The 12,190-nt window shown below is 41.1% G+C and overlaps 1 protein-coding gene and 1 pseudogene across 1 annotated transcript; both read right to left on the minus strand.

The window, feature by feature from the left end:
* Positions 1–4,949: 4,949 nt before the first annotated feature.
* Positions 4,950–6,519, minus strand: LOC116100767 (annotated as a pseudogene).
* Positions 6,520–9,738: 3,219 nt separating this feature from the next.
* On the minus strand, positions 9,739–10,695 carry LOC116100766 (olfactory receptor 52N2-like). The gene has a single exon (XM_031384500.1). It carries the CDS (start codon positions 10,693–10,695, stop codon positions 9,739–9,741), a length of 957 nt encoding a protein of 318 aa, XP_031240360.1.
* Between the last annotated feature and the right edge of the window lie 1,495 nt (positions 10,696–12,190).

The following is a 12,190-nucleotide window of genomic DNA, read 5'->3' on the forward strand; positions in this document are numbered from 1 at the left end:
TCATGCCCCATGCATCCTGCTGGGATAACAATGGACTAACCCTCTGAACTGTAAGCCAGCCCCAATTAAATGTTTTCCTTTACAAGATTTGCTGTGGTCATGGTATCTCTTCAGAGCAATAAAGCCCTAAGATAACACTCAAGGCCTTTTCCTATTCAGCCTCTGAATACAGATCTGTCCTTACCTTTGGTTGTTCCTCCATTCTACAAGTGGATGTGAAATTCTGATTGCTGTTACTGAGCCATTATCTTTGCTTATATAGTTTATTTTTCTAATTAATTCCAGTCTGCTGCTTCTTAAGTATCTGCATACATTCATGATTTGCCTTATATCTTTCTTTTGCAGTAAAGTCTTTACTCACCTCTGAAATTAATAAGTGGTTATCTTGAATATTATAATAATCTCTGTGTTACAATTAGCATGTGTTGGGTTTAAGGTGGTCATTCTTCTGCCTTTTCTATTCCCTACAAAATTAGGAATTAGCTGTAGTTTGTGAAATCCCTTATTCTCTGTGTCTAACAGAGTCAGTCAGCCCCACAGAACATACTCAGAAAACCTTTGTAGCCAATATTGTTAATTCTTGTGACTAATTAATAAAAGAGTCTCCCTAGAAAACTAACCATCTATGTTTTGAAATGGAACATGGGAAATCACACATGGAAAGATTTCTCTGCTGACTGTGCTCTGCAGAAGGAATCAGCATTGATACTAGCTGCTCACAACAGTAGCAGTTTAGTCAATTTGCTAGTGTTTATCAGAAGCCGTGCTGTGGGGGATGTGGAAATCAAACTTGTGAGGGAATAAGTTGGATGGAGATCGAGTCTCCCCAGGCTCCTTCCACCCCTCAAAGAGGCCTGATCTGCCACACATGTCGTTAGATCTAAGATGGCTCCTGGCACACCTGTGAGACAGCAAAAAAGGAACCCTGTCAGGGTGGCGGCTGCTTCCCCCATTCTCACAGAAGTCCTTACAAGTAACAATACTCCCCCCACTCCTGAGTTACTTCATTAGGCAGGGTTTTCTTTGGAGCACAGTGGTAGTGAGGCAAGATATGATTGGCCAAGGATTTAGGGGCTTGGGATTGGCTCAAACACCGTATAAGCTTATGGGCCAGACAATAAACTCAGATCTGAACCCTGATGCTGGTGTCTGGAGTTGTATTTCACAGGGATTCATCACATGACTCTGTTGCCTCTCACCCCCATATTTTATCCTACTCCCATATCTGCTGTCTGAACAGAACCCCCTAAAAGTCCTGTGTGATGAAGAGTGGGTGAGTGGACCTCTTCAAGAAAAATGGGCTATACTAGCTTTCAGAGAAGCTGTGATCAATCGAAGGTCTTAAAAGGAATCTTAGAAAGCAGGCAGTTGACATGTTCTGAAAAGAAACTACCATTTATGTGAAAGTTCTGGACCTACATCCATGGATGTTAGCAGGCAAATTTTGTGATGAGTATACCTGGGAAGGGGTAGCAGTGCTGGTGCTGAGGAAGGAACTGAAGGAAGAGCTGCTTTTTGCTTCTTCCTAGTAGTCGGGTCCATCTTGAGCTTCCTCTGCTATTCTGTGCTAGCTCCATAGCCCCTGCCTGTATTACTGGCAAGTTCTGGGAGTAACTCCTTAGAAGGCATCCTGGCAGTAACTCCTTTAAGGGCTCAGAGGGCGAAGCTGTCTCCACAGATGAGGAGACAGCCGAGTCCGAAAATATTGTCATCTCTGTAGATAAAGGTGAGGCTCCATTTGGCCCTACTCTGATAGACTTTGAAAAGGAAAGTAGAGGGAGGAAAATGACCTCACTATCTCTGGCATGTAGCTAATAAGAATACGTCTGAAACTAATACACCTGAAACAACAGCATGGCCAGTTCTGCCACCTGCCTCTACTCCCTGGGAGAGAGAGGACGGGGAGTGAGCATTCAGGACACCTCTCCAATGCTTCCTCTTTATAAGACAAAATTGAATTCCTCATCAGCATCACCTGTAACTGTAGTTCCAGCAGTGTTATATCCTCCTGTGCTATATCCCTCAGCAGCAGCTCCTATACCAGCATTCCCAGCAATCGTACACCCTCTTGTGGGAAATGATCTCCAACAGAGAACCTGGAACCTTACTCTATGGAAGTGCTGAAAAATACAGGAAGGTGGTCCATGAAAATGGGCTATGCTCTCCCTTTGTGGAGGAGATTCTTTAATCCATGGCCACTACCCTGAAAACTCTGCAGGACTGGAAGACTATGAGATGTATATTATTGGAGGTGAATTTCTACAATGGAAGGTGGAATTTTATGAAAGGGCTGAGATTCTCAGACAGGGTAACTTAGCTAGACAAGAGGCCATCCCACCTGAAGCTTTGCAGGAAGCAGATAATTATAGCTCTCCTGCTGCTCCAATGCCGGGACCACCAAACTACTTTGATCAGCTCCACCTTCGAGCCATGCATGCCTGGAAAGTTACTGAAGGTGCTAAGGTACTGCTCAGAGGCCTGAAGCAGAAGCCCAATGAATATTTTTTGCAGATTTTACATATTGAGTCGAAGAGACGGTTGACTTTTCGGTAAATCATCTTGTGTCCACTGAAGCTTTAGGTAAGGAGCTTATCTGGGAGGAGGCTACTACCAAGGCCTATAAGGCTGTTTCTCCTGTCCACAGTGGGGAAATAGAGGACTCAATTCACACAACCTGAGACAAAGGGAATAGTTATGGAAATACAGAAAGCCTACCAGCTGCCTTGACTATTCACCTAAAGGTAAGAGAGAAAGGTAAGAAAATAAAAGGATGTTGGAGCTGTGGAGGCCAGGGACATTTTGCCAGACAATGTCCAAATAAAATTCAGGAAAAGAAAAATATCCCCCCCCCCGCCTTTGCTTTGTCCTAAATGCAGAAAGGGGTTCCTTTGGGACAAGGATTACCTACCAAAACCCACCAGGGATGGGCAATCTTTAAAAATCTTCCAGCAGGGCAAACCCAACCCCTTTAGTAAGAGGGAAACAAATTCCTAAAATATTAAGGACCATTTCCATTGGCCATAATCAAGCCAGACTGAGACTCAAACTAGAGGATATCATATTTGGAGACATAATTTACAAAGGAATAGAGTGTTCTTGCCTCTGAAGAGAAGAGTTATCTGCATTCTGGAAGCTGAGCCCTGGGCCTCAAGTTTAGGACTGGGTCAGGCAGGCTGGATCAGCAAGAGGGGCTGGGTTCTCACCATGGCTGAACAAGGCACTGCCCACTCCAACATCAGGGGAATCCTCCTCCATTCAGGCCTGCCCCTGCCCTCTTTTCCCCATCTGGCCCCACCATCACTTCACCCCAGGGCAGTGCAGCAGGTCCACCTTGAACAGGTGGTCTGGGAAAACCAGTGGGGTTTGAGGGGCAGGGCATCAGTGGTAGTGTGGCCATAAAGCTGAAGAACATGTTTCTTGCCTATTTCCTGCTATCAATTGCTGGCCTCCTCTACGTGTAGTGTAGTTTGGCTGGTCTTGTGACTGCCTCCCTCCATTGTGGGCAGCAGCCGAGCAGCATCAGCAGAGGGACCTGAGGATTTTCCAGTTACAAACTGACCTCTGTTGCCCACCCTCTGCCCCAGCCCAGCTCCCTGAATCCAAGGCCCTGCCTACTATCTATGTCCTTACTTCACAGGAATCAGCAGCTTAGGGAAAGTGAGCAGACTGGGTCTGGCCTAGAGAAGTGGAACAGAGCAACAAGGTACTGGACTAGCTCTGAAGCAAAAGGGTGCTGTTGTAGAGAAGAAAGACCCACCACTTCCAGGGTCCCAAGGAGTTGTGTATTCTGCTGTTTATGACAGCTCCTACAGCCAGGAGCTCTTTAAGGAGATGCACTCAAAAGAGTTCCGATTCCCTCCCTCCCCCTGCAAAACTAACATGGACCTCTGACAAATACTATATTGAATTCATTTAGCATACTCTTCAACACCCACCATTACCCCTCTTATCGATAGAATATTTCTAACATCCCTTTGGGTTAACACTTCTGAATTGTTTGTTGTTGTTGTTGTTGTCATTGTTGTTTTTCTGTTTTGTTTTTTTTTGAGACAGGGTTTCTCTGTGTAGCCCTGGCTGTCCTGGAGCTCACTCTGTAGAGCAGGCTGGCCTTGAACTCAGAAATCCGCCTGCCTCTGCCTCCCAAGTGCTGGGGATAAACACACTTCTGAATTGTTCCCAGACTTTATCGTGATGCCCTTTACTCAGCATCCACTTTCATGGGCATTTTACTCTCACCCTATAGCGCCGGTATAGCACTAGCTCTCGTGGGAAGTTAGACAATTATTTCCTTAAACATATTTTTCTCATCGTTTCTATAATGAGTGTGCTAATTTCCTTGCTAGTTATCTAAGGTTTTGTGAGAGTTGCTGTCCTTATCCCTCTACTGGGAACTCTGCCTAGACAGAGGACATGGCCACTTCAGAATCCAAATCCCTCACTGCTAGGAGTTGCAGCTAGTATTACCCTGATAGACACCCTGCCCCTTTTGCAGGTCTCTGGCACATCGTAGATATGCCCCTCAGAAAAGAGATAAGAACAGCAATTTATTCACAAATCCTCCAACCTAAAATTTATCCTGCCGTCAAGATGTGCAGGGACAAAGATAGAGCAGACAGAGAGGGAATGCCCAGCCAAACTGAGACCCATCCCATGGGCAAGACCCAATCTCTGACACAATTAATGATATTCTGTTATGGTTGCAGATAGGATCCTAGCATAACTGCCCTCTGAGAGGCTCCACCCACTAGCTGACCAAAACAGATGCAGAGACTCACACTAAATATTAGATGGAGCTCTGGGAGTCTTGTGGAATAGTCTGAGAGAACTAGATGAATTGATGCTATTTACTTGCATATTTTCTGAAATTATTCACTTCTTTTCACAGTCTAAGAAAATTACTTGTTTTTTTGTTTGTTTTTTTTTGTATTTGTTTTGGTTTTGGTTTTGGTTTCAGCAATGCTATTTTTGTATCCACTAAACAGTTTGATTACAATTTCCCAAACCTGCTTGGTCTTGACTCCATAAACAATTGGATTCATGGTAGGGGGCAGTAGCAGGTAGAGTTTAGTCACTATGATGGGAATGTGGTGGGGAATAATGTGTCCTCCAAAACAACGAATGAATAAAGTAAAAAGGGCAGGCACATAAGTGATCACAATAGCACAGATGTGAGATGTGCAAATGCTGAAGGCCTTGTGATGAGCATCAGCAGAGGACAGGTTCATTTCTGCTCTCAATATCATTGTGTATGTGATTCAGAATATGTCAAATGCACAAACCACAAGAGCAACCAACTCTTGAGTGTATTTTTAAAAACACATTACTGCCATAGCTCAGAAGCTGCAACCCATGCTCTGGACCATCCTAGCTTCTCTTTTGTTCTTCCTGGCTTAGCTCCACCAAACCACTTTGCTCCAGGAGTCAAACACGTGTGACCCTTGCCCCAGGAGAGGTAGTGTTACCAGCCCCACTCGAGACCTTTGGATCCGTGGATAAAAACACACACACTTAGTTTTATTATTTTAGAATTTGCCTGCTATCACAACTGCTGGGCTCAAATACTTCCTGCCTGCAAATGTGTGCCCTTAACAATTTATTATCTCCATCTCTCCTTCCACCCTAAGCTTACAGGCTTGTATCAGCTAGTCCTTGCCTACTTCCTTAGCCACCCACCAGTAGCAGAAGCCACTGGTTCCAGCTTCCCCAAGATCTTACATGATTGCTGTGTGCCTCTCATTCCAAAGCCTGATCAAGGACCCCCTTCTTTTTCCCTGCCTCTCCCTTTTCCTCTTCACTCTAGAAGTCCCACCTTTACCTTTCACCCAACAATTGGCAATCGCCATCTTTATTGACAAAGTTAAGAACCAACTAGGGAACCAGACCTTAGTATCAGCACAACCCCCCTACAACTAACAGACCATAGGCTGCATTGATTTTAACATTGCCACAAGATATCTTGGCTACAGACATGTGGTCACAGTAGGCATGAGGGATGAGGTTTCCTTGGCAACAGGGCAGGCGCTTAGTGAGGAAAGTGAAAGAAAGGATGAATGCCATACTCCTCAAGAAAGTAGCAAGACTAGCTTTGGCAATCACAGGGTTGGTCAGGATGATCCCATAGCTCAAGGGGTAACAGATGGCCACATAGCAACCCAGGGCCATGAGCATTAGCATGGCAGACTCTGTTGCTGTGAAGGTATGCACAAAGAACATCTGGGCCAGGCAGGCTTTAGATCCAGTCTTCTTGAAATTGAACCAGAATATACACAGCATATTGGGCATAGTGGTAGTACACCAGGTGACATCCGTGAAGGAGAGTAAGGCCAGGAAGTAGTACATGGGCTGGTGCAGAGCCTCCTCATGGCCAATGAGGTAAATCAGCCCACAGTTCCCCACAACAGAAATCATGTACATGAAGCAGAATGGCAGAGAGATCCAGACATGTGCATCTTCCAGCCCAGGAACACCATTCAGGATAAAGAGTTCTGGGGTCAGGCTGGAGCTGTTGGCTCTAGACATAATGGCTGGCAGGATTATACTCAGTAATAATGTTGATGTCAGTAAAAAAAATATAAACCAAAGGTAAACAGAGAGTTAGGGAAGTACATGCAAAAAATAAAATAAAATAAGTGACCAAGAAGTTGACTTCTATGAGATCTCTGAAATGGATGTGACTAAACTTCCTTGTAATTATTCTCTCTAGCTTCATTCCTAAATCTGTTTGTTATATCACAGACATAAAACACTGTTAGGGGGCTGGCGAGATGGCTCAGCGGGTAAGAGCACTGACTGCTCATCCAAAGGTCCTGAGTTCAGATCCCAGCAACCACATGGTGGCTCACAACCACCTGTAATGAGATCTGACGCCTTCTTCTGGTGAGTCTGAAGACAGCTACAGTGAATTATGCTGGAGCGAATGGGGCTGGAGCTGGGCTGGGAGAGCAGGGCTGGCAGAGGTCCTGAGTTCAGTTCCCAGCAGCCACATACATGTGGCTCACAGCCATCTGTACAGCTACAGTGTACTCATACACATAAAATAAATAAAATAAAAATAAAAAAAGTCACTGGTAAGTTGTTTAGTCACTCATGCCCCATAATTATCATAATTGAATCCTATTCTCCATGTTTGTACGACTGTAGAACAGGATGATTTACAATACTGTGCTAATACTATGTAGAGTGAATATTGAATAAATATCAACATCAAAACTATTATTACTACCATTATCATTAGATTCTATCTTAATTTAGAACAGAATCTCAGACCAATCTTGTTTTGACAGATATATTTTAATTTAAATGGATTCTTTTTCATCCTGCTCAAACTTTAGACTCATTGTGGGTTTACCAGGAAAATAATACTGTAATGTTTAGAAGCATCCATTACAACATAGAATTGAAGTTTCAACCTCTAAAAGGAATGCTATTTAACTAAAGCTTTCAAGATTGAATTTATGTGTCTGATTAAGAAGATCATATGTTCTTTTTATTCCCCAAAGGAATAGTCATGATCATTTTCCTCATCAACAATTACACCCCAATCATTACATTCATTTTAGTTTTCAACAGTAAGAATCTTTGGAAATCATCCCAGCTCACTTTAGAGTAAACCAAGACCAGCGTACATGACTGAGCATCATGAATTCTATGACAATCAGGTTGTACCTGCAGCCAGCATGGTTTGACCTTTTAAGGAATGAATAACCTTGACTTTGTGTCTTTGATTGGCTCCTTTCAATTTGCTCTCTTGGGAGACCCAGAGAGAAGGATAGTTCCTCTGGGAATCATGATAATTTTTTCATTTACTAGATCTTAAACACTGTTGAGAACAAAGAAAAACAGTATCATCATTTTTCAGAAGGCCTTTAGGGACAGCACACACAAGATCTGTATAGGTTCAAACCAAATCAAATCCCAGCACCAAGAAGAGGAAGTGGACACAAACTCCTATGCTTGGCCAGGATTCTATTTGCAACTGATACTTACTATGAAAGGGAAAATCAATTTTCTCCAATAGAATGTTACCAGGAATGTCAACCACACTCCAGGGCAGGCAGGCCCCATACCCAGTAGTGGATGGCAAACATAAAACAGACATGTTTTTGGTTGTTTTGTTGTTATGTCGGTGGTGTTCGTTTGTTTGTTTGTTTTTGTCTTACATGGGTTTTGTTTTTATCTTTGTTCTTGGTATTTGGGAATGGGGTGTTTTGGATGACCTGGGATGAGTTTCTGGAAAGAAAAAACATGACTAAAATATATTGTATGAAAAAAATTAAATAAAAATAGAAAGAATAATGTTAAAGTTATATATTCTTCAATGTGTAGTTTAAAATAACTCTGACAATCACAAAATTATTTTCATTTCATTTGTCTTATCAAAAGTTAATCTTACTATTCTTATCACCAATGTATACATGCATATGAATCACATGAGTATACACAGACACATATATACACCTATTTCATAAAGGTTTTGAAAAAGTGAAAGAGACAGGGAAGATGAGACATACTATCATATATATATTGTAAAACATTACACAAAAATGTGTTTTATCTAGCTTCTTTATTTTGGGTTTATTAATTATTTAATGAATATGTAAATTCACACATGTCTGCAAAATCACACACATTTGCTGTCATGAGAACTTGACAATAGTGCCATATATGCTTCCAGATGTTTTATTGGTTAGATTTTCTCTGAAGCATTTTATTGTACAGAGATTGATGCTGAATGGATTTGAAAAACAAATTTAAGTGGTGTTGTCATTTTGGATAGTAAATATGTAAGTCATTGACATATTTGAAAAAAGAATAGAAATTGACATTTGTAGATATACAAAAAATTAATTAACATGTTTAGTTCTTAGAAATCAAACATTTTAACCTTTGGATTAATTGAATCCAAAACCAATAAATCATACCTGTGTACAAAAATGTCCTTCTTCCAGATACAATCTTTTGTTAAACTTCTCTTATCCTTTTTTGCATATATGTTTTATTTTATGTTTCCCTCACCATTGCATCTATTCTCAGTACACTGAAACATGGGATTATTGGACATTTAGCTCTACCTCCCTCAAATTAAATCCAGTTTATAACTAATACAGTTAAGCATCTATTGTGTCTCAAGAATAAGTAAATGAGTGTAATATTATCAAATAACATAGAAACCTGTTAATATAACCTTAACAACACAAGTACATTTGATAAATCCAATTTTCATGGAGCTTAAAAGCTGAATATTCAGGAAAGAACAGAACTCTTGGACATTTAAAAAGAGAGAGTATTGATAAAGCTAACAAATAATTAGAATTGGAATAATCCACATAATATCAAAATATAGCTTGTCTTATATACATACTGCAACACTGAACCCATATTTTCTATATCAGCAACATACTTGATCTGAGAGTTTGTCTTTAACAGAGAGAACAAAATTGTCCCAAATTACTCCAAGTTTGTCTTTTAAACACAAAACAAATATTGACATTTAGCCTCCATGCATCATTTCATTATTTTTCTACTTATGTAGAATTCTGTACAGATAAAAAGATTTATACAGAATGAGTATACTGCATGTTAAATTCTACATCTTATACTTTGGCAGAACATACCTTAAATTGCAAAGAATTCAGAACCTCTACAAATTAGATGACTTAATACTCATCTTCTATGAAATTTTTCTCCACTATTTTTCCTATCATAAGCAGTGTTAACTAGTCATAACATGCATTTGTTTTAGGTAATGCCCATTTTGTCTCCAAGTAAAAACTTGATTACACTTTCCCGAATCTGCTTGGTCTTGACTCCATAAACAATTGGGTTCATGGTAGGGGGCAGTAGCAGATAGAGGTTGGCCACTATGATGTGGATATGGTGGGGAATTGTGTGTCCTCCAAAACGATGAGTAAATAAAGTAAAAAGAGCAGGCACATAAGTGATCACAATAGCACAGATGTGAGATGTGCAGGTGCTGAAGGCCTTGTGACGAGCATCAGCAGAGGACAGGCTCACCACTGCTCGCAGTATCATAGTGTAAGACACAGAGATACAGCAAATGTCAAACACGCCAATCAATAGAGCAACCATGAGGCCATAGATTGCATTGGCCTTGGCATTGCCACAGGATACCTTAGCTACAGACATGTGATCACAGTAAGTATGGGGGATAAGAGTGCCTCTGCAATAGGGCAAGCGCTTGGTAAGGAGAGTGAATGGGAAGATGAGCATTACACTCCTCAAGAATGTAGCAAGACCAGCCTTGGCAATCACAGGGTTGGTGAGGATGGTAGCATAACGCAGAGGATAGCAGATGGCTACATAGCGGTCCAGGGCCATGAGCATGAGCACACCAGACTCCATTGCAGTAAACATGTGGACAAAGAACATCTGAACAAGGCAGGTATTAAATCCAATCTTCTTGAAATTGAACCAGAATATGCACAGCATGTTGGGCACTGTGGTTGTACACAAGGTCACATCAGTGAAGGAGAGTAAGGCCAGGAAGTAGTACATGGGCCTGTGAAGAGTCTCCTCATGGCCAATGAGGTAGATCAGCCCACAGTTCCCCACAACAGCAATCATGTACATGAAGCAGAATGGCAGAGAGATCCAGACATGTGCATCTTCCAGCCCAGGAACACCATTTAGGATAAAGAATTCTGGGGTCAGGCTGGAGCTGTTGGCTCCAGACATAATGGCTGGCAGGTCAAGAGCATTTTATACTCAATAATAATGTCAGTATCCTGGGAAAGAATATAAATAAAGGGTAAGTAGAAAGCTTAGAAAATAAACAATCCCCTTAAAATGAGAAATTTTTAAAATTTACAGGATTCTATATAACTTTATAATTTATTTCCATTTTCACCTGACATAGTATATAATACTGACCAGTTGATTCAACAGTTTATTATTCAGCTTTCATCCTACAATGACACAATAATTATGTCAAGCTCAGAATGTTGACAAGATCATGAAAAAGGATGATTTTATACAATGTACTGAGGCTATCGCTAATGAATATTCCATTAATGTAAGCAGTAATCATCATTATTATTGTGTATTCTATTTCTATGGCCTCCAAGTGATTAAAATTTGTTCCTGTGTTTTACACACACACACACACACACACACACACACACACACACACACCATTAAATCTGGAACAAAATCCATGGGAATCTTATATTTCCTGAAAGCCTGCTGTTACTAAAAAGTGACTAAGGTAATGTTCCCTGGAATTTCTGTAAGAGAATTTGTCCATGTGTTTGCAATGTACTCTAAACGTGTCTATCCCAATATAGCTGGAGGGTACCAAAGTTGCATCATCAAAATGCCAGGGTAGTTGGAGAGATCTGAATTGTTGGGTTTGCATTCTGCTTGCAGTTCATCTCGAATCAACAAGCACACAAATCTATACTGTCTCTTGATGCATAGTTACAAAATCTATCCACAAGGCCCATCACAGGCAGATAAATCAAATGTAGCTCTTTCTTTGCCTTTCCCAGTACAGGGAATTTCATCTCAAATTTTCCATGCCATGTTTTTGAGCTAAACAGTGACATGGTGATAATTTGCACTATTCTTGGCACTAAATATATTTAAAAGAAGAAAAACCTAGGTTGCTAAAAGTCTATTCTCTAGCTCATATTAATAATATATATGATAAGCATATAATATTATTGTCTTGATAATTTGATTACCTTTGACATTCCTGACAGCATCTTAATTTGGGGAAATATATAAATTAAGCAATTAGGCGAAATCCCATACATTAGGTTACTAATATTTGAGAGAAGGCTGGTTCCTCTATTCAAACCCATATAACATAAACACATATTATGTCTTCATTGTGTAGATTAGAAAACACAGGTGGAGAGTGCCAATTAAGATGGCAAAGCAAACCCCTCAGCTCCATTGGTCCTTTCTCTAACTCCTTCACTGGGGACCCTGTACTCAGTTCGATGGATGGCTATGAGCCTCTACATCTGTGTTAGTCAGGTACTGTCAGAGCCTCTCAGGAGATAGCTATATTTAGGCTGGCTTGCCCTTCCTTCAGTCTCTGCTCCATAGTTAATCTCTGCAACTCCTTCCATGGGTACTAACTAGTACCCTTAGAGCTGCCAGGGTCTCAACCACCAACCAAGGACTGCACATGGAGGGGTCTGATTGTTCAGGCAGCATGTGTATA

The sequence above is a fragment of the Mastomys coucha genome, unplaced genomic scaffold (genome assembly GCF_008632895.1).
Source record: "Mastomys coucha isolate ucsf_1 unplaced genomic scaffold, UCSF_Mcou_1 pScaffold21, whole genome shotgun sequence".
In the NCBI taxonomy this organism is placed as follows: Eukaryota; Metazoa; Chordata; class Mammalia; order Rodentia; family Muridae; genus Mastomys; species Mastomys coucha.

What these genes read in the sequence shown, in the direction of transcription:
- LOC116100766 (XM_031384500.1), bottom strand. Translation starts at nt 10,695, where the DNA reads ATGTCTGGAGCCAACAGCTCCAGCCTGACCCCAGAATTCTTTATCCTA.